The sequence below is a fragment of the Crinia signifera genome, chromosome 5 (genome assembly GCF_055691185.1).
Source record: "Crinia signifera chromosome 5, ASM5569118v1, whole genome shotgun sequence".
Lineage (NCBI taxonomy): Eukaryota > Metazoa > Chordata > Amphibia > Anura > Myobatrachidae > Crinia > Crinia signifera.
The window spans coordinates 279,433,481-279,454,138 of NC_139221.1; the positions used below are offsets into that span (position 1 = coordinate 279,433,481).

Consider the following 20,658-nt stretch of genomic DNA (forward strand, 5'->3'; position numbering starts at 1 on the left):
GGTGTTTTGACAGTCGCTCGACGTCGGGTGAATGCCTGTCGGGACCCGGTCCGGCACCCCTCAATGAAATGATACCAAATCCAATGTGGAGGAATTAGCACAAATACACTGTAACAATAGCAGACAGATAATTTGCTTTTGTTAAACTAATTTAAAAATGAGCTACAAAAATACACACTGTCAATCCAATTCTTGGCTTTGAAGAAAGCCATTTGTGATGACATTGGAATTAGAATGTGAATGTTGGATTATAATTTATATTACTCTGCAAATCATGTCTGTGTGAGGCTCAATAGTAATTTCAATGGTGCACATTATAGACTAATCCTGGGGAAAACAAATTGATACAATCTGACAAACAGCTCAAACCAGTACAGATTCAAAAGCAACAATGTAGTGACTTATTGGAGAACACAGATTTGAATGGCCCATAGTCCTTGCCCCAGACCTGGCTAAAGGTCTGCTCTATACTCAATGCACTGGCATATGGACAGCACTGAGCACATCTCAGGACTGATTGCAGCAAGCTTTCTGTGCAGGAGCCACACCCAAAGGTAGTGTTGGGGGTGTTTGTGTTATATGGCCCTTATTCTGGTTCACTCGCAAAAGACAAATTCCTTCTTCTCAAATGGTCAGAACCATGTGCACTGCAGGTGGGGCAGATGTAGCTTGTGCAGAGATAATTAGATTTGGGTGGGATTTCACTTCAAAGTGAGATCTATATTGCAGTGTAAAAATAAAGCAGCCAGTATTTACCCTGCACAGAAACAAAATAACTCGCCCAAATCTAACTCTCACTGAACGTGTTAAATCTACCCCTGCAGTGGACATGGTTTTGTTCATTTAAGAAGAAATTTGACTTTATGAGTGAACCAGAATAAGGGCTTATGTCCGGTGTAGGGCTCATTGTGTGATTTTACCTGCTGCATTGAAATTCCACAACGAGCGTCAGCCTCCATGCAGAAAGCATTGACATTATCGACTAATACCCCTTTTACACCCAAATCCCGTATCCGACCCAGCATTTGGAACACAGATCCAAGCCAGAGATAATGCTGGGCCTAGGTGAGCACAAACACCTATCTTTTTGCCATATCTTACCCAACCCCTTCACCGTGCTTGCAAGAGAAAACATGTGGTGATAATTTCTACATGTATTGCTGGTAATTAGGTTTTACCATAGCAGTGTATCCTGTATACAGAAATGTATACAGGTGTGTCACACAGAGTTTCCTTTACATCAGGTAGCAAGGGAGTGGTGACGCCCTGCCTGCACATACATGTAGGACAGGGACTGGGAACAATTCTGTCGCTGCATACAGGGCTACTGGTTTATATCAACAGAAACAGAACACAAACATTTCATACTAAATGACAGTATGGTTATTATACTGCTAGAACCACACAACACATGAAGAAAAAAAACACCTTAATGTACTGCTGTGTATCTGTGAACAGCAGATGTGTATCTGACACCTTCTATTTACTCTAAAGTTTTATAGTAACTAAGGAAACCGTGAGTCAGCAGCAATAAACATACTGCCCACTGGTTACTCAATCTTCATGGTGATCCAATACCACAAAGACTCAGCATGTGCAGTCATCAGACACATGGGCAGTGTCTAACAGAAGAGGCAAAAACACAAATGTAATCCCATATATGTACAGCTCACATGATAATGTCAGATTACTGAAAACAGTTCTGCACAGTGAAAGCAGAGATTGGTGCGGTGCGAGTCATTCTAAAGGTGCGTACACACGGGGCGATACATCACCCGGCGATATATCGCTCAATGTCTCCTTTTCATCGGCGACCAGAGATTGTCGCTGATGAAAATAAACCTCTGCCGGCGGAGCCGCAGAGGTAATCAAGCAAGCTCCTGCGACTATAACGGGGCTGAAAACGGGAGCGCGCACTCGGCAATTTATCGCCGGGGCACACTCCCATCACTGGCAAAACGGTCGCCAGCAACCATATTGCCAGCAATATCAGCACATATCGCTGCCATGTGTACACAGCTTAACTTTGATGCATGCACCATCTCACTGTATATAACTGGGAAGATACTCCCGTGTGCATCAATACACCCCTGGCCACACAATTATGTTCACCCTGGCACTGGGATGGGTATGGAATCCTAGCAGTTGTGACCCCGATAGTCAGAATACTGATAGCACGATGGATCTCGGTAAGTTTATTTACCCTACACCTAACCCACCACTCCTGCAGCCTAACCACCCTGCACCTTACCTGTGCAGTTCCTATTTCCTACCTGGGATGTGCTGTGGTGCTTCTAGCACAGTCTGGCTTGTATAATAGTGCTGACATATAGACAAGACTCTGCAAGAAGCCCTAAAGCCGAGAGTGACACCCCAGGCAGGAAAGAGAAGGACTCCATGCAGGGTGCTAGAATGAACACTACTAGTAAGCCGAACCTTGGTTTATTGAGCCCTATTACATTTTATATTAGTGCTATCGGGCACTGTGGTACATGGTTTCATAGAACAGCACTGTATAATGTATCAACAGATTAATCCCTATAAAGTCACAAAACAAGGTAGGGATTACAAAGGAACTATGACAACCACAGTTTGTTTATGCATTTAAATGTCATAGTCCTAGAATCAATGTCACGGAGGAGTAGAACTGCATAAAAACATACTTTTTCCTGCCTATGACAACTGGGGAAAGATCAAGCTGAAATATGGACAAAACAGCTGAAGCAGCAGTTGTGTCATAAAGTAGTGTTCATTCTAGCACCCTGCATCTATCACAACCCATGCAGTTACTCTTCTCTGCCTGGGGTGTCGCTCTCTGCCATAGTGCTTCTAGCACAGTGTGGTCTGCATATCAATGCTGAAATACAGACCAAACTGAAAGACCGTGAAAGACTTGTGTCGACCTTATCAGTGCTGACCATGTACATGTCAAACTTTAGCTTGTGTCAATCTGTCATTGTCGATCTAGGGTATATCGACCATTCTTAGGTGTCGACCATTAGTGGTCGATTTAGTCACTGTGGACCTAGATATTGTCGACCAGGGACCAGATACCCTGCATAACATTGTTATAGATGTGCAACGATTATGATTCAGGAAGCTATGGATAAAAGTGAGAAGCCAGCAAACAAATATAAAGGTCTATCCTGACAAAATTAATAACCGTTACCTGTACTTCAAAGGATATAGCAATGCTAGGCCATCTGTGCAGTAAAGCCCCATACACACCAGAGGACATGGTAAGAGATTGCTCAGATTGACCCGGTTTTATCAGTTTAAACCACCCCTGAACCCGGGTCTCACTCGTGATTAACCCGGAAATTTCCCAGGTTGAATTGCCAAGTAACAGAACCCGGGTTATTTCTTTTGACTCCATTTACACCAAGCACTGACCCAGGTTGATTCGGCAATAACCCGTGTTATTGCTTTGCTGTAAAAGGAGTGTTATACAATACAGCCAGATGATCAAAATCATCAATGGTTTATGGCTGACGTCGAATACTTTTGCCATCAATGGGGGAGAACCAGATGGTTTCCCTCCATCAATGGCAAAACAGAACCAATGTTTTGCTTCTTTTTTAAGTGCCGGGACACAGAGCATAGGTCCGCCCCCTACATATCGAATCCCCACGCCCATGTTTTGATTGGCCAGTCAAACAAAATGGATGAACATCAATAGGTAAAAATATTGATATTCATCCACTGCATAATTTTGCAACCATCGATGGCCATCCCTACAACAGTCACACTATGATCATGTCACAGTGGAACACTGATACGGTAAACAGCTGTAACCAGTAATGCATTTTGAAAAAATAAGACAGAAATCTGCCACTGAGATCAAAAGCCGCTCCTCTAAAAAACGCTTTTGGGTCATAATAATGAGACAAGAATATCGGCAAATGACTTATCCATATCTTAACTTTACTACAGATGGTATTCCAAGATGTAGAACTGTAACCTAAAGGAGTGCCCTGCACCAGGATCTAAAGCAGTTCAGTAAAACATGTTTCTGTTCCCAGTGTGAGTGTTTAACTAACCTGAAAGTAGCTTATCTGTGCAGACAAACAGGTCACAAATGTTTTATGCAATATTTGAATTACAAGGGACATAATCTTTTATATCCTCTGCTTAAAATAACACCACATGGCAATAGCTAGAAGCCCAGCTCTTCATCTGAAACCTCCTAAAACTGTGGTCTGTGTAGCCGGCGTATGGTACGTACGTAAAAATGGTATTCGGATGATAGGTTGCCAGTCAATTTATTAGGTCACCTTTAACAAAAGGTTGACACAACAAAATGGCGAAATTGCAATAGTCGACACATGACAAGGTCAACATGAATTACATTTTTTCTTGGTACAGTACTTCAACATTCATGTGTACTCCGATTTGGAACGAAAAATCCCGAAACATACGCACTACACTAATTAGTGTCCACATGCTCAGGTGTCGACATTGACCCCAAAAACGTGAAAGACCTTCTGCATGTTGACATTTTGTCTATGTTGACCTAGACCAGGGGTAGCCAACTCCAGTCCTCGAGAGCTACCAACAGTTCACCTTTTCCAGCTCACCTCGCAGGTAGACAGGTGCACTCATTACTGACTGACACATTTTAAAAAATCCACAGCTGGAGCTAATTACTTCACTTGTGATTCTGTGAGGAGACCTGGAAAACGTTAACTGTTGGTAGCTCTCGAGGACTGGAGTTGGCTACCTCTGACCTAGACACTGTCATCCCTTTAATCCATCATAAAAAGAAGATTTCCAGGACTATAAAACAAACAAGCATGAAATTACAGCTAGGAATCCCATCGCCGGAAGCTTGGAAGCTGGCTTAACCCAGTGAGTGATGTGCAAAATATCTGCTAAAAATGCCAGTGTCTCAGGGACTGTTCTTTTTTTGGTGCAATGTCTAAAGGCCCCCATACATTAGGCCGACTTGTCCTAGGGACAAGTCGGACCCAATTTACCTGCGAGCCGCCCGGCAGCTCCCCGGGAGGCTCACATACAATTTGGCACTTGATGTGCCATTTTTTACATGGAATAAATCGCATGCGGGGAGCTGCAGGGCGGTGAGGAGTAGTGGGGGTGGGCAGCGGCGGCGGTGGTGGGGGCGGGCAGCGGCGGTGGTGGGGGCGGCCAGCGGTGGTGGGGGCCGGCGGCGGGTGCGGTGAGCGCTGCTGACCTGGCCGGGCAGTGTACTTACACATAGCAGCAGCGGGGACGGGACGCGTAGTGGCGGCTATTATATTTTTAAAATACTTGTCAAATGACCGGCCGCTCTCTGATTGGCCGGAGAGCTCTCAGCCAATCAGAGAGCGGCCGGTCATTTGACAAGTATTTTAAAAATATAATAGCCGCCACTGCGCTGCCCGTCCCCGCTGCTGCTATGTGTAAGTACACTGCCCGGCCAGGTCAGTCAGCAGCACTCGCCGGCGCTCAGGGACCCGCTGCCCGCCCCACTGCTCCCCTGGTGTCTGCATGCATACGCCTGTCAGGTGGCAGGCATATGCATACAGGGAGGTCGGACGTGATCGTATGTACAGACCGTCCGACCTCCCTGATCCGATCCGATGCGCACGGGACCGCGCATCGGATCGGATTAGATATCACACACCTACGATTTTGGGCCGATTTCACCCGATTATCGGCACAAAGTGCCGAAATCGGATGAAATCGTCCCAAAACCGCATAGTGTATGGGGGCCTTAACAAAACTTCAATGAATTGACTTTGGATCATTTGCCGGAAATAACGAAAGTGATTCATCTTCCTGGACTACGGCCCTGGCATTTTTTTAGCTGATATTTTGCACATCTCTCACAGCAACATTGGCGTTTGAAAGGCATTCAATGCCCTATGGCGAACTGTGATGGTGAGCAGTGCTGATAGCTCGCCGTCACAGCTTGTGGGTCAGTATTCAACTGACCCCCCAGCACTCACCGATTCCACCTCGCTGGGTTTTTTCAGCGAGGTGGACACAGCGAGTGCAGCTGCGAGGGTATATACAGTGGGCCTGCTGCATTAGCAGCGAATCTCGCCGTTCCGGGGGAATCCTTGCCATCCTGGTGAGGATTCCCCTGGAAAATAGAATAGGGCGAGCGGCTGGTGAGGGGGTTAGATGGCAAGGATGGCTTGTATTCGGCGATCCTCACCTAAAACAAGCCACCCTCGCTGCAATCCCTGGTGGCACCGAATACCGCCCAAAGGGTTATTGAGCCCGCAGTGGTTAGATGTTATGAACAATCCAATCTGTCACCCAATTTCCCTTGAAACCCAGAACACTCCTGGCCAAACACATTGGTCATTGTCTTTCTGCATGCTGAAGGGATCATTGAGCTACATGAACCAGTTGCGTGTATGCACATTGCATTGTTATCATGCCCACACACGGACAGTTTTTAAACAATAGGTCTTTCCAATTAGTCAAAAATGGCCATTTCATTAAAAAAAAACAATCCGTGTGTGAGCAGCTTTAGACGTATAACTATAGTATAATCCACTTGCATTCAGGGCTGGCTACCCATGCCACAGTCTCCAGCAAGTTGCAGAAGTAACTGCTGTATACAACAGGAGATGCTGCCTTTCACATACATACTAGGGAAACGTTTAATTGATTAACTAATATAAATTTGGGTAGAAAACAAGAGGTACCAGAAGACAATTTTCACCTCATACCCCCTTCTCTCTGCAGGCAAATTCCCGGGTCTATCATGTCGACCCAGGAATTTGCCTTTTAACACAGGTTTTTCTGCAGTGTGAACGGGTCGCATACCCGGATCTCATACCCTTTTTACCCGTGTTTGAGATCCGGGTTTGCAGACACAGGTTGACCTGTTCACACTGCAGAAAAACCCGTGTTAAAAGGCAAATTATTGCGTAGAACTTCTTCACCCGGGAATTTGCCTTGCAGTGAGAACGGGGGTCCGTCCCTGCAGCCCCCGGCATGTTGAGGCTCTCTCACAGCAACATTGGCACTCAAAGGGTTTAATAAAAAGTTTGCTTGCCAATTTTCACACCTACAGTATTTCGAAAAATTCCCTTGGCACTCAAAGAGTTAAGCTGGGTACACACCTAAATATTTACCTATCCAATCTGTCAGGAGCGAACAATAATCTTGGAATGTATAGGAGTATATTTGCGCCTAACAGACAAAAAAATAATTTGTATTATCAGGGCGCCCGGCTATGCTACATTTTCAACGTAGGCTAAGTTATGTTGTAAGCGTAGCTGGCGCCGTGATAATACAGGAGGCAGCAGGGTGGTGTGGTTTATACTTACCCTCCTCCGACCCGGGCACCGCGATGATCCCCGCTGACTCCCTGCGATCCACGGTGACTCCCTGGCAGTCGCATTCAATTCCCCTGCTCCGACACTCGCAGCAGACGCTGTACGTAATTCAGTGTAGTGCAGCTAGTGGCGCATCACATGGTTTCCCTGCTCCCCCAGCGGCACTACGCTAATTGTGTACAGCGTCCGTGGCGAGTGTCGGAGCAGGGGGACTTAATGTGACTGCCGGGGAGTCAACATGGATCGCGGGGAGTCAGCGGGGATCGACGTGGTGCCCGGGCCGGAGGAGGGTAAGTATAGACCAGCCATTTTACCCCCACTATCCACGTCAGCGTGGAGTTGATTTTATAAAGTGTGGCGAGCGCAGCGAGCGTATGCATATCCACGTCCGCTCGCCATACTTTATACAATCAACTCCACGCCGACGTGTGTACTGGGGGTATGACTAGTGTTCATTCTAGCAGCCGCCATATTTGAAAACCCATGCAGTTCTCCTCTTCCCTGTCTGGGGTGTCGCTGTCTGCTGTGGTGTTTCTAGCACAGGTCTGGTTTGCATATCAGTGCTGATATACAGACCACACTGTGCTAGAAACACCACAGCAGACAGCGACACCCCAGGTAGGGAAGAGAAACTGCATGGGTTTTTAAATATGGCGGGTGCTAGAATGAACACTAGGTATGACCTGGATAGTGGGGATATTAAGCATTGTGTATTTTTAGGGCTCCAGAGCCACTTACGTAGCCAGCATAGTGCTGTATTGGAATTCTCAATACACCACTCCGTAAACTACGTAATGGGCGCCCTGATAATACACAAGTAATTTGTCTGACCAAAAAATGTCTGTTTTCCAGTGTTTGGGAGCAAATAGCTGATTATCATTTGCTCCCATCAGACAAATAATTTTTCAGGTGTGTACCCAGCTTTATACAGTACACATTATGCCAGAGAGTAGATCCCATTATACACATCACACCACAGTAAAGCCTCTTAAGAACATTATGCCATAGCAGAGCTCATCATCATCATTCCTCTTCCTTCTCATTATCTCCGCTCCCCTTGCTGTGCCTCATCATTACTTTACCTGTAGCACCGTACCACTAAACAGCTTCACAGCTATATCCGGCGGCAGTCACTCCCTTCAGACTGCAGAAGCCAGGGGAGGTGGAGCTCAGCCCACCCACAGAGACAGCTCAAGTGCGCACTGCACTGAAAGCCCAGAGAAGTGGAACTCAGTTCACTAAAGGCACAGATTAGTCTTCACGCACAGAGAGGAAACCAGGTGCCCATCGCTGAGATGTATATTAGTAATATACATTGCAGTGGGCGCTCGGCTCCGCCCACAGCTCACCTGTTTACCACCCCACTATACCACCCGTGCAATACAAGGACACTACTATTGACCATTCTTTAAGATTTTCCACAGTGTTATTTGACTACCATGACAACCACATTCACATGAGTCAGTGAGCAGAGGGGCAATGGAACACCACTTTGATCTCAGTTTAACATGTGGCAATCCCCACCTCCTTTTAACCTCTCTGCCAACACATGCTGAAAACAGTGTGTGTGTGTGTATCTGTGTAGTAGACTGACTGCGCCTGGCAGCCAGGCAATGTGTTTTGTGTCTCAGGTTCCGACCACACCGTGCAGCTAATTGAATCTGGCACTCAGACAATGCGTATTTAGAGAAATGGAGCAGGGGGTGGGGGTGACATCTATGTGAGGATAGATACTTTATTACTGTATAAGGAAATATAAATTCATGGATTTCTCATAACAAAATAAATTTGATTCTGAACACAAATACAGACCAAAGAACTTAAAGTACAGTATGATGGTTCAAAATTTAATTTTGGCAATGTTACAAAACGTTGCAGGAGTGGAGTAGTTATTAAATGGTTTCTGAAATGTCACATTCTGTCAGATCAAAAAGAGTTAAATCCCATCACACACCCTGCCCAACCTTTCACAGACTCATTTACAAGGGAGGAAACACAATTTACTTGTCTGGCAAGAGCCTCTGCAGCCAGGGAGAAACGCCACGCCCAATATATTGTAACCTGACATCCCAGACTAGCCAGCCTCCAGTTCAGTTTCTATCCCCAAAACACTCATCACGTGCTTCAACTTAATACCAGAAATGGCTCACTCTTTCCTTTATGGAAATTCATGACACCTCTAGGTTTTAAAGCGAGATCCTGAAACCAAGACTGAGGATTTAAAGCAGTGGTACTATAGGTTCTCAGAATTCTTGTGGAACTACAAGTTCAGCACGCAAGGCTAGATCTGCTTTGATACCAAAAAAACTGAATCCCTATCATGTGTAGGTACAAAAAGAACAATAGATCACAATAATCTGAGGGTTATTGCATTTAGATGCAAATCTGCACCAAACTACAGTAACTAATCAGCGGTCTCTGCATTGTGTAACAAAATCTCATTGCTTATTAGCTGGTACGATCTAGAGTAGTGATCAGCAACAGTCAGCCCTGGGGCTGAACACAAAGAACCAAGTCCTCACTTGTGTCCCCCAACTCCATCCTACTCTTTTGTTTGTTATAGCTTTTATAGATTTTTTTTTAAAGGCCTATTATTATGTTATTAGGCATGTATCACTTTCTTCAATTAAATGAGTTCATTTAACTTACTCCTGAAACTACTGTGTGGCCATTGGAAGATTAAAGGGCTACTATTGGTGTACAAGGTTGCCTTCAACTAGAGCAGTGGTTCCCAAACTGTGTGCCGTGGCACCCTGGGGTGCCTAGGGGGACTTGCAGGGGTGCCCTGGGTTGACGGTCCAGGACCAACTCAAGTTATTTATGTCCAATATAATAGTCAAATTATGAACAAACAGAAGTAAATTGTGTCCATTACCACATAACTGATTTTAAGGATGAGATATAAACAATTTTTTTAACTTAATATTTGTTTCTGACTTTTTCAATGAGAAACCTTTAGGCTAGGGGTGCCGCGAAAAAATCCTGATGCTTCAGGGTGCCGTGATTCAAAAAAGTTTGGGAACCCCTGAACTAGAGGTACATTGTTTGTAAATAGCCCTCTCTGCCACATCTTTTATAGCGCATTTTTAGAAAAGGAAAGCGGAAAATTGTCTATAAGATTACAGTATAGTTGTGTTCAGCTCCTAGCTTAAATCGTGTCCAAATCATTAATCGCTGGCTATCTTTAATTTTTTCCCACAATTATGCTCGTTAACCATTAGCCGTCACCCGTATACCCGAATAGAGGAGTCAGCATCCGTCTAAGCTGTTACCATCTGCAACTGTGCGGTGGGAGGTCATTAAGGTTGTATCCCCATATCTGCTTACATGCTTTTCTGGGAAGAACAACGACAACAACAACTAAACTATAGTAACTAATTTTTTTATTTTTTGTTTGTTTTGTCCATTTGTCACCAGTTTATTCTTAGATCTACGTTGGTTTGTTCCTAGATCTACGGATATATAGGTCAGTTCCATTAATCAGACCCTGCAGAGTATATTGGAAATGCTGCTCACTTGGCATAATTCACCACACTGAGTACATTAATCTGTGAGCTTTATTACAAAAGACTTGTGCTCAGGCATGCAGCAATAACCCCAAGACTCACATCTGAAGGACAAACCTATCCAGAAAACAGATGAAAGCAGCTTCATTGTACTGTACTTCAAATTAATTTGTTCAGAGGGATGATCGGCATAACAAAAACATTCCGATATCCTGCTCCAACCCCAAGCAATAAACACAATCATATCTTTTCTTTCCATCATCATATTTTTAACAGTAGTCTTTACTTCTCTTGAGAAGCAGCATATTGACTGCATTTCTCAAAGTCCACTGTCAAAAATATGCATGCTGCTAAATCCAGTAGCTGTCGATCCTCAAGTCATTCCAATCATGTGCACACTGCACCATAGCCAAAACAAGTCAGCAGTTCAAGGACACTTGTGTCTTATCGTCCACAGCATAAACAGCACCAGATCTGCTAATTCTACATTACTGATTATTCATTATTTGAAGGAAAGAACAAAACCATATAAAAAGAGGCATCCAAATGTGAAGCACCTTTGAAAAGTGTTTCTACATATACAAATCAATAAATTCACCAAATATGAACTTGCAATAGGCTTATCTGAGTTGCTAGGGAGTATCAGAGTTGTGACATCAGAGTACAGGATGACAGATCAATGTAAATCATCATAGACACAGGTGGTTAAAATAGGTCATATTAATACTCCATAATATGGCTGAAAGGTGTACATAAAACTATAATAACAGCTGCATATCTGTAAGTAAATAGGGTGGTGATAACAGTCCCTTATTTAATGCCACACAAGATAATCATACCATTGTGAGTGTAGGACTTCTACTTATGTTTATGTCTATGTTCAAAGATATACAATACATACGTCATCTTCCATCCCATATAACAGAGATCTGGGAGTACCGCTTACCTCAACATCACATATAAAATATTCATGAATTTGTATTTGGTATAGTTATTTCAGGCCTGGTCAACCTGTGGCTCTCCAGCTGTGGCGACACTAGGCATCCCAGCATGCCTTGCCGCAGTTTTAGCATTCCATAATAGCAAAACTGTGGCAAAGCATGCTGGCACTTGTAGTTTTACACCAGTTGGTGAGCCCCAGGTTGGCAGGCCTGACTTATATACTTCAATTGAATGGAACACTAGTCAAAAGTATTTCATTGCCTAGGTGTCTTGAGCCTACTTTAACATACAGTACAAGGGTAAATGTATTAAAGTGCAGTTTTACAAAAATGGAGGTGTTGCGATAAGCAACCAACAACATTGTTACTGTGATTTATCTGGTACATTTCGGTAAAGTAGAACTGCAATCTGATTGGTTGCGACAGGCAACTTTCTTCTACAAGACAAGTTTTAAGTTATAGAATGTCTCAGAGGGGTCAATCCTATTAACCCCGTAGGGTGCGGATGATTCGCGAGTTGAGAATTATCACGACAACAGGCACACTTTACAAGTTGGCCAAATTCGCTGAATAGTGCTCGCACCTCCAAAAGGAGGTGCGAGCACTATTCAGCTTATTTGGCCCTGTGAAATTTTTATTTAGAACCTTCTAGAAGATAATAAATATAATCTTATTGGTTGCTATGGGCAACATCTCATCTCCAGTAGAACTCCCAGCTCAGTAAATTTAGCCATAAACATCCAGGTAAATTACTGAACGCTGGCAACATTGTCATGGCTATCCATACAACATAAATAGTTATGTATTAACTAGCTTATAACCCTGCAGTGCCATTGCTATGTTCTTACTTTGAAGTAAGCTATTTATTTCCTCATTAACTATTTTAAATTTGTGAGTAGCTAGACTCTGTATACTTTAATGGGTTAAAGCTGGATATGTGTACATAAATAAAGACACGATAATGTCTAAACCTCATTTATAATTAGTGCTGATGGAATAATCATTTTCTTTGTAATTAAATGCATCAATCTCTTCATATGGGTGACAATGATCTGTACACAGGAAGAACATACTGTGATCAGGGCACTGGCACACACATTCACGCATGTACACAAGTGGAATTAAAAGTAAAAAAAAATCAGAATACTACTTTTTTTTTTTTATCAACTGTTCAATTGATGTTCCAGGCCGCCCAAATGGAACAGAAAGGAAAGTATTATTTTATAATTGTTTTGTATTCATTTAATATATTTCCCCTCATAGCCACTTGTGTATCTGCAATCTGACTGAGCCACTGATTTATTATATGCACCAGTGTCCTGATCACGGTATCATCGTACTGCTTTTATATGTTCTTGGGTTGAACTTGGACAAGAACAAGTGGGTTCATTTACCTAATTCAGGCATGTCCAAACTGTGGCCCTCCAGCTGTTGTGAAACTACACATCCCAGCATGCCTTGCCATAGTTTTAGCATTCCCTAATAACAAAACTGTGGCAAGGCATGATGGGACTTGTAGTTCCACAACAGCTGGAGGGCCATAGTTTGGACATGCCTGATCTAATTAGTGCCCTTTCCTGTGAAAGACATAGGGCCAGATTCTCTAAGCTTCAAAAGTGATAAAATGGAGAGTGATAAACAGCCAGCCAATCAGCTCCTGCCTGACATGTCACAGACTGTGTTTGAAAAATGTCAGGCAGGAGCTGATTGGCTGGCTGTTTATCACTCTCTATTTTATCACTTTTAAAGCTTAGAGAATCTGGCCCATAGAGAGCTCATTTTATGGGGAACTATATGTTATATGTGTGCCTACTTTACTTAAAGTTATGCTCATTCTGCAGCCAACTGTACTTCAGGACCCATGACTCTATGCCAATGCATGCCACCCTATGCTACTCTAATTATCCGGTCACATTGTAAAGAGTTACAATGTAGAATGTCAACATGGTTCAACATATAGACATTCTTGAAATGTTGACATCTGAAGTTTTGCCGTGTGAAATGCCGACATGCTGACAGGTTTAGGTGCCGCCTGGAGTGTTAGTAGGCACTCGGCGTAGGGATTAGGGTTTGGTGGTCTGTACACACTGGAAAACCGCTTGTCAGGAGTCTGCATTGGATGGCTCATATCACTGCTGGACCCTGGAAGACAACGCTGGAGACTGCCCTGCACCAGGACCAGGTATGTGATCGCTGAGCCACCAGGAAGCTTACGTGTCATCCGTGTAGACATGATGAATGTCAACATGCTAAGAATGTCAACATTTCAACCTAAAACATACCGCACCCCTACTCTTGTATGCCAATAGAAGTGGCCACATTTCAGCACCACACTCCTATATGACATGAAAACTGAGGGACTCAGCATTGGGCTCTGCAGTTGTTTGGCAGGTACAAGCCCATGCCTTTCTGTGCCAGGAGGGGCATGTGAGGACTGACAGTCCCACAGCAGACAGAGAGCACACACACAGTATCACAGGGAGCAGCCTCACCATGGGTTCCAGTTGCAACTCAGCCCCCAAAATACTAATTCCATAATAACATCTCACCCCATGCACATGGTATCCCTCGTTGCCGCCATCCGAGGATTCGGAGCTCAGGGACAGCCCCATGTCTGGTGTGTGGCAGCCGGGATGTGCGCAGCAGCAGCAGCAGCAAAGGAGCCGGTCAGACGCAGAAGCAACAGCAGCGATCTCAGGCCAGGGCTAGCAATCCATCACCGATGGCAGCAGCCGCCTGCATAGGCCATCTGAGATCGGCTGCTCTGCCTGGCGGGTAGTGACGTCCCGTGGCAACGGAGGAAGCGGAACGGTAACCAGGGACGCAGGACTCAGGAGGAAAGCACACAACCCACCGACACTGGGAGACAGCGGCAACATCCCTGGGGACAGAGACAGGTTGGGGAATGGTGACATCCCAGCAGTCTGGGATCAGCGTAGTGGCAGAGACGGTCTGGGCAGTAACCATATCTCAGTGGAAGAGACCGCTTATGGAGTCATGAGCTCTCAGTCATAGAGACATAAAGTGAGATCAGAGGGAGAGACAGTCTGAGGTAGAGGGAAGGCAGAGCTCTCAGTGGTAGAGACCAGAGAGACACATTGCACAGGGATGCACAGATATATGTAGGTAGGTCACACAGTGCTGTAATGGGATGGACAAAATATAGACATTTACAAGTAACACAGATCTAGGTGTTTGCAGTTCCTTACACATGTCCAGAAATAACTAAATCCACAGTAGGCAGATATAAGTATCAGGGAGTGACAGAGGATCTACTGTTATCTACATCATATCTACCAGACGTGGGCCAGTGGGGACATCACTTCACAATGGCGGACACAGATCCTGAAATCATGGTGAGCTCAGCGCTTCATTCACTGACACTATATTATATTCCAATCCCTTTGCCTCATCTCACAATACCATTTATTTCTCCTACTTAAATAATATTAAATGTATTTACATATGTTCTCATGGTAAATACTTGTACACATACTCCATATTTGCATTCCCTAAGGATTGGTACATTTTAGAAGCATTGAGGCACCCGACTGCCTCATTTTACAATACCATTTATTTTGCCTACTTATATAATATTATATTTCTTTATATATGTTCTCACTGTAAATACCTGTACATATACCCCGTATTTGTTTACCATACATATGTATTAATAAACACAGCAAGTACCAAATATTTATCAGGATAGAAAACTATCCAACATTTTGACAAGCACAGGAGCTGTTACTTATTTTATGTCCTACCTTGTGCATTACGCCTATTCTATGTATCATTTCTCGACACATTGTACCACATTTTTCCACAAGTCACTATTTTTCATATGTGTCAAAATTGTATATGCACAAGAATTGAATCTTGTCAGTAATTAACACACTGTATTGTATTACTTATACCCCTTTTACACCCAAATGCCGGCTCAAACCCGACATTTGGAACACGGACCACCCCACCTCTCCACGCCCCACCCTCCGCTCGCAATAATGAGTGCGTGCACCAAGCGAACAGTTTGTCCACCGTGGCCGCATGCACATGTGCAGAAATGCGCAAACAACAAACATTGGCCCCGTGCGAACGAACGTGGGCCTGCGAGTGGACCAGATAACATTATGCCACACAATTCCCCCAGTATTTCCCCTTACACAATGCTGTCAATAGTACCCCTTACACAATGTCCAATGTAAATTATATATATAATAAAAATATATAGAGGTGACCTGGCTTCCACAGGCTCTGCTGCTGCTCCCTGGCTCCCGCAGGCTCTGCTCCTGCTCCCTGTCCCCATTGACAAGTGCTTGTCCGCTCCCTGAGTCCCAGTCCTCCACTGCTGCTTCCCGACAACAAACATTTCAAATGGCGATGGGTCCTGAGCCAATCAGAGCTCTCAGTCTGGCAGACAATTTCTAACTGTGGCTGCCAGTCAGCAAGCTTCTATAGGCTGGCGGATGGCATTTGAAATGTTTGTTGGCTGGTAGCAGCAGCGGTGGGTAGTGGAATAGGAGAGCAGATGGGCGCTCAGCCGTGGAGAGGTGTGGTATAGGAGAGCAGATGGGTGCTCAGCGGCGGAGGGCTGTGGAATAGGAGAGCAGATGGGTGCTCAGCGGCGGAGGGCTGTGGAATAGGAGAGCAGATGGGTGCTCAGCGGCGGAGGGCTGTGGAATAGGAGAGCAGATGGGTGCTCAGCGGCGGAGGGCTGTGGAATAGGAGAGCAGATGGGCGCTCAGCCGTGGAGAGGTGTGGTATAGGAGAGCAGATGGGTGCTCAGCGGCGGAGGGCTGTGGAATAGGAGAGCAGATGGGTGCTCAGCGGCGGAGGGCTGTGGAATAGGAGAGCAGATGGGTGCTCAGCGGCGGAGGGCTGTGGAATAGGAGAGCAGATGGGTGCTCAGCGGCGGAGGGCTGTGGAATAGGAGAGCAGATGGGTGCTCAGCGGCGGAGGGCTGTGGACAGGGAGCAGACGGGTGATTGGTGGTGGGGAACTGTTGCAGAGGGCAGTGCAACAGTTCCCCACCACCAGGTGAGGAGCGTCCTTGCGGGTGGTGTTGCCAGCTGGTGTGCCCAGCTGGTGTGCCCACAGTGCAGTGGGCAAGGCACCGTTGGTACACACCTAGTGACGGCCCTGGTATTAATAAAAAGTACATAAAAAAAAGCACATCGATGTTGTCTACCTTTCTGGAATACTACAAGAATGTTAAGGTAACGACCTTTATTAGCACAGGCACTGTAGGTATCTTATTTACCAGCTGCTGCGGAACTACATTTTCTTGATGTCTTCATGGATATCCAGAATAGCTGAAGAGCCATAATCATGGGCATAATGAACATAATCGCGGGTCATTGTGGGCAATCAGACTGCTGCCTGGGACAACCCTACTAACATAGCCATAACAGGCACAACATGATAGCAAGATCCAACAAAACAGTACCATGCGTCAGGTTATTAGATGCACCAGTGTCACTGAAAATTGCTTTAAAGACTGTAATTATAATATTACATGCTGTCATTATTCATCTTATTGTGCATGACATGAGTGGGGTTTAAACTACTGCAACTAAAATATTTTTCTTTTCTAGGCTTCTATTTTGTTCTACAGTAAAGCAAATTACTATTGTCACATGCTAAATATAGCAAGAAAAGGACTGCAGAAGTATTACAATGATCCAGTGCTTATATTTTTCAAGGCTTATGGTATCCTTATGGAAGGTAACGTTTTAGCTAGAACCATTTCTTTAAATTAATTTTTTTATATGTTGATTAAAAAGAAAAATCTAGAATTGTACTGTATTTCCAAGTGGAACTAATAATGGTCATATGGCAAAGTTGAAACTCACTTAGTAACCACATCTATATTTGTGCTATTTACTAGCACTATTCTATATAGCTGCCTGTTTATTGCAGCCAGTGTTATTTTGTTATAATTTATTGACTGATTACTAAACATTAATGTGTGCCTATATGTGTATCTATTCATGACAAAAATATATTTTACTTCCCAGTACCAAAAATAAAAAGTCACAGTAATAAAAACAATGTATACTAGTTTCAAAATAACAACGTATGGAAATTGAAAAGTGAGGGTGGAGTGGATGTTGGCAAATGGGACATTCATTGACTTTGGCATATAATCTATACAAAAATATTGTATATGAGCACTGATTTTGTGCCCCTTTTCTGTTTTTCCTTGTATTCATTAACTATAACACCTTATTACACAGTTTTGGTCAGTGTGGGTCTAAGGGTGACACAGACCTGGATCTGATAGTGATCAAAGGTCTGACCATTGCTGTGTGGGTGTGGTCAGTACTGTGTGCAGTACGGGAAGTACGGATGGTGTAATGGTTAGCATTACTGCCTCACAGCGCTGAGGTCATGGGTTCGATTCCCACCATGGCTCTAACTGTGCAGAGTTTGTATATTCTCCCCGTACTTGCGTGGGTTTCCTCTGGGTACTTTGGTTACCTCCCACAATCCAAAAATATGAATAATTGGCTTCCAACAAATTAACTCTAGAATGTCTGTGTGTGTGTGTGTGTGTGTTCATGTGGTAGGGACTATAGATTGTAAACTCCACTGGGGCACGGATTGATGTGAATTTTCAAATATCCTCTGTAAAGCGCTGCGGAATATGTATGCGCTATATAAGAAACTGTTAATAAATAAATATGTGGGCGTGTATACAGCTACACTATCAGATCAGAGGTGGACAATATTGTTTCCAGTCTTGCCTCTGTTGCTGCTGATTTAATGCGCAAATGCTAGTTTAAACCTTCACCTGGTGTAGATGCCTTCCCCCATGCAAAGGCATGGGGTACCAAACAATAACCTCCTCTGTGTGGTTTCTCCAGTTTGTAAGCTCTGGAGAAATTGATCCTCCTTAGGCAAACAGTCTTCAGTTGGTTTACGATTCATGTAGGAGATCCCATGGTCTAGAAGATGCCTTTTTATGTATTAATATTACCAATGTCATCATCAGAGGTTCAACTAGACTCATGTCCTGTGTCACCCCCTGCCCTGTGTCCCCTCCAACCTCCTTCCTCCCTGTCCCTCCAGCCTCGTGCCCCTTGTCACTCCAGCCTCCTGCCCCCCTGTCACTTCAGCTCCTGTCCCCTGTCCAGTGTCTCATTCCAGGGCCAGGAATAGGAAAGGAATAGATCATGTTGATGTGCCTATCTTCTCTGAGATGAACAGCTGTCAGTGGCACCCTCAGGCTCTTGTACTCCGAGTCAAAGCTGGTCTGTCAGCGTGGGACAGTCTCAAATTCTGTGCATCTGTCTGGAAGGGTAAAGCAGAGGCCTGGGGCAGCTATCTGTCTGGTAACAGTACTCCGCAGGGTGACTGTTCGGGATGGAGCCCACGCTTAGTGTTACACAGCTGGGAGGCACAGCCGGGAGGCTAGGTATGCAGCATGCGACTCGGTCCGACTCACACTGAACCACAGTGCATACAGGCAGAGTGAAAGGCTGAAAGCACTGTCTCTCTGTGACTTAGAGGCAGAGGTGAGAGGCACCCAGACACTCCTGTCACCTCCTAGTACTGGCACTGCACCATTAAGTGAGCCACTGCTCAGACTCTCTAATCCCCAAACCAATGCGATGCGGGGCACTTACGTCGAAATTCAGGATAAAAAAAATGTAAAAACTAATGTCGACCTTCCGACCCGGTCAACCTTAGCCATGTCAACTTATTTCCTGTGTCGTCTTAAACCCTATCGACCTTTAGTGGTCGACCTAATGTATGTCGCATTTAGTGAGATTTTTCAAAGCTTCTAAAGAGGACAACTGGAGGTGTTTGACACATGTTTATGTGAATGGAGGTAGCAGACCAGGCCACAGCGCAATCTACATTCATATATAAGGCCTGATTCAAAGATGGGCACTATAACATCTAACTTTGTGTGTAATAGTTGTGTAAAAATATGCAAAAGCCAATGTGTCTTCTGTGAAAAGGTAACCACTGAAGGCTTCTATGATGCTGCATCCCAAGACGGATTAACATCACTGGGCCACTGGACATCTGAGTAACCACTTGGCCAGGGCCAGTGAAAATGCATCCGATGAAGCCACTGGCTTTGGCAAACCCAGAAAACAGGAGCCAACACTCCCTCTGCCAGCCCCCAAAATGCTGCAGACTGTCACTCACCTGACTTCTGCAGCTACACACGACCAGATCTGCACATGTGCAGTGGATCGCCTGCTCGTGTGCATTCAAAAACTGTAAACTAGGAACTAATTTGTAGTGATTTCTGAATTCTTATGAGAAAAATGTATGTATTCTGATACATGATTATATTCAGTGATCAGATCACACACAAATAAGTGGCCAAGGGGCAGATGCCTTCCTTAGTAGCTTGGCAGGCTTTCCGCAACCTAAAATGTGAGCAGTCTTTTTTAGTAGAATTTATATACTCTTAAAATGAACATCAGCCTTTGGGGATGATTCTAGTGTACATGCTCCCCTACATGGGGAGTGTTTTTTGGGGACTGCACATGCATATAGTTATTTATGCGCATGTGCAGCCACTGTGTGCCAGCGGCCATGGCAAATAGATTATTCGCCAGGCGTTCCCATGAAAACGCTTGACGAGCACCCATGGTAGTTACCCGATGACGCGGGTGCGGGGAGTGGGCAGCTAACACCAGCAGATTTCAGCTGCCCACCGGCTTCCCGCACAGGGCGCCTGCAGATCTGAGATACCACAAAGGTGTCTCAGATCTGTGAGCACCTGCAAAATCATTCGATGGTTGCTGACCATCGAATGATTTTGTCCCCGCACGCAAGGCTGTAAATGGATGTTTGCATCCATTTGCATGCCTGCGTGGGATTGCGGTGTGCAGGGGGCGGGGGGGTGCAGGTGGCCATGTGGATGGCGGGCAGCGTCTGGCAGACTCACAAGCTTGC

At 44.8% G+C, this 20,658-nt stretch overlaps 2 protein-coding genes across 2 annotated transcripts in view; one reads left to right on the forward strand and one right to left on the reverse strand.

Annotated features, from left to right (window-relative positions):
- The window catches only part of GORASP1 (golgi reassembly stacking protein 1), a 40,083-nt gene extending 25,566 nt beyond the window's left edge, over positions 1-14,517 (reverse strand). The window contains exon 1 of the mRNA XM_083189085.1: positions 14,292-14,517. Within this exon, the coding sequence (XP_083045211.1) occupies positions 14,292-14,354 (63 nt within the window). The 5' untranslated portion in view covers positions 14,355-14,517. The remainder of the gene's footprint in view (positions 1-14,291) is intronic.
- The window catches only part of TTC21A (tetratricopeptide repeat domain 21A), a 70,532-nt gene continuing 64,082 nt past the window's right edge, over positions 14,209-20,658 (forward strand). Inside the window, exons 1-2 of the mRNA XM_083189083.1 lie at positions 14,209-15,098; positions 17,334-17,463. Of these exons, the coding sequence (XP_083045209.1) occupies positions 15,072-15,098; positions 17,334-17,463 (157 nt within the window). The 5' untranslated portion in view covers positions 14,209-15,071. The remainder of the gene's footprint in view (positions 15,099-17,333; positions 17,464-20,658) is intronic.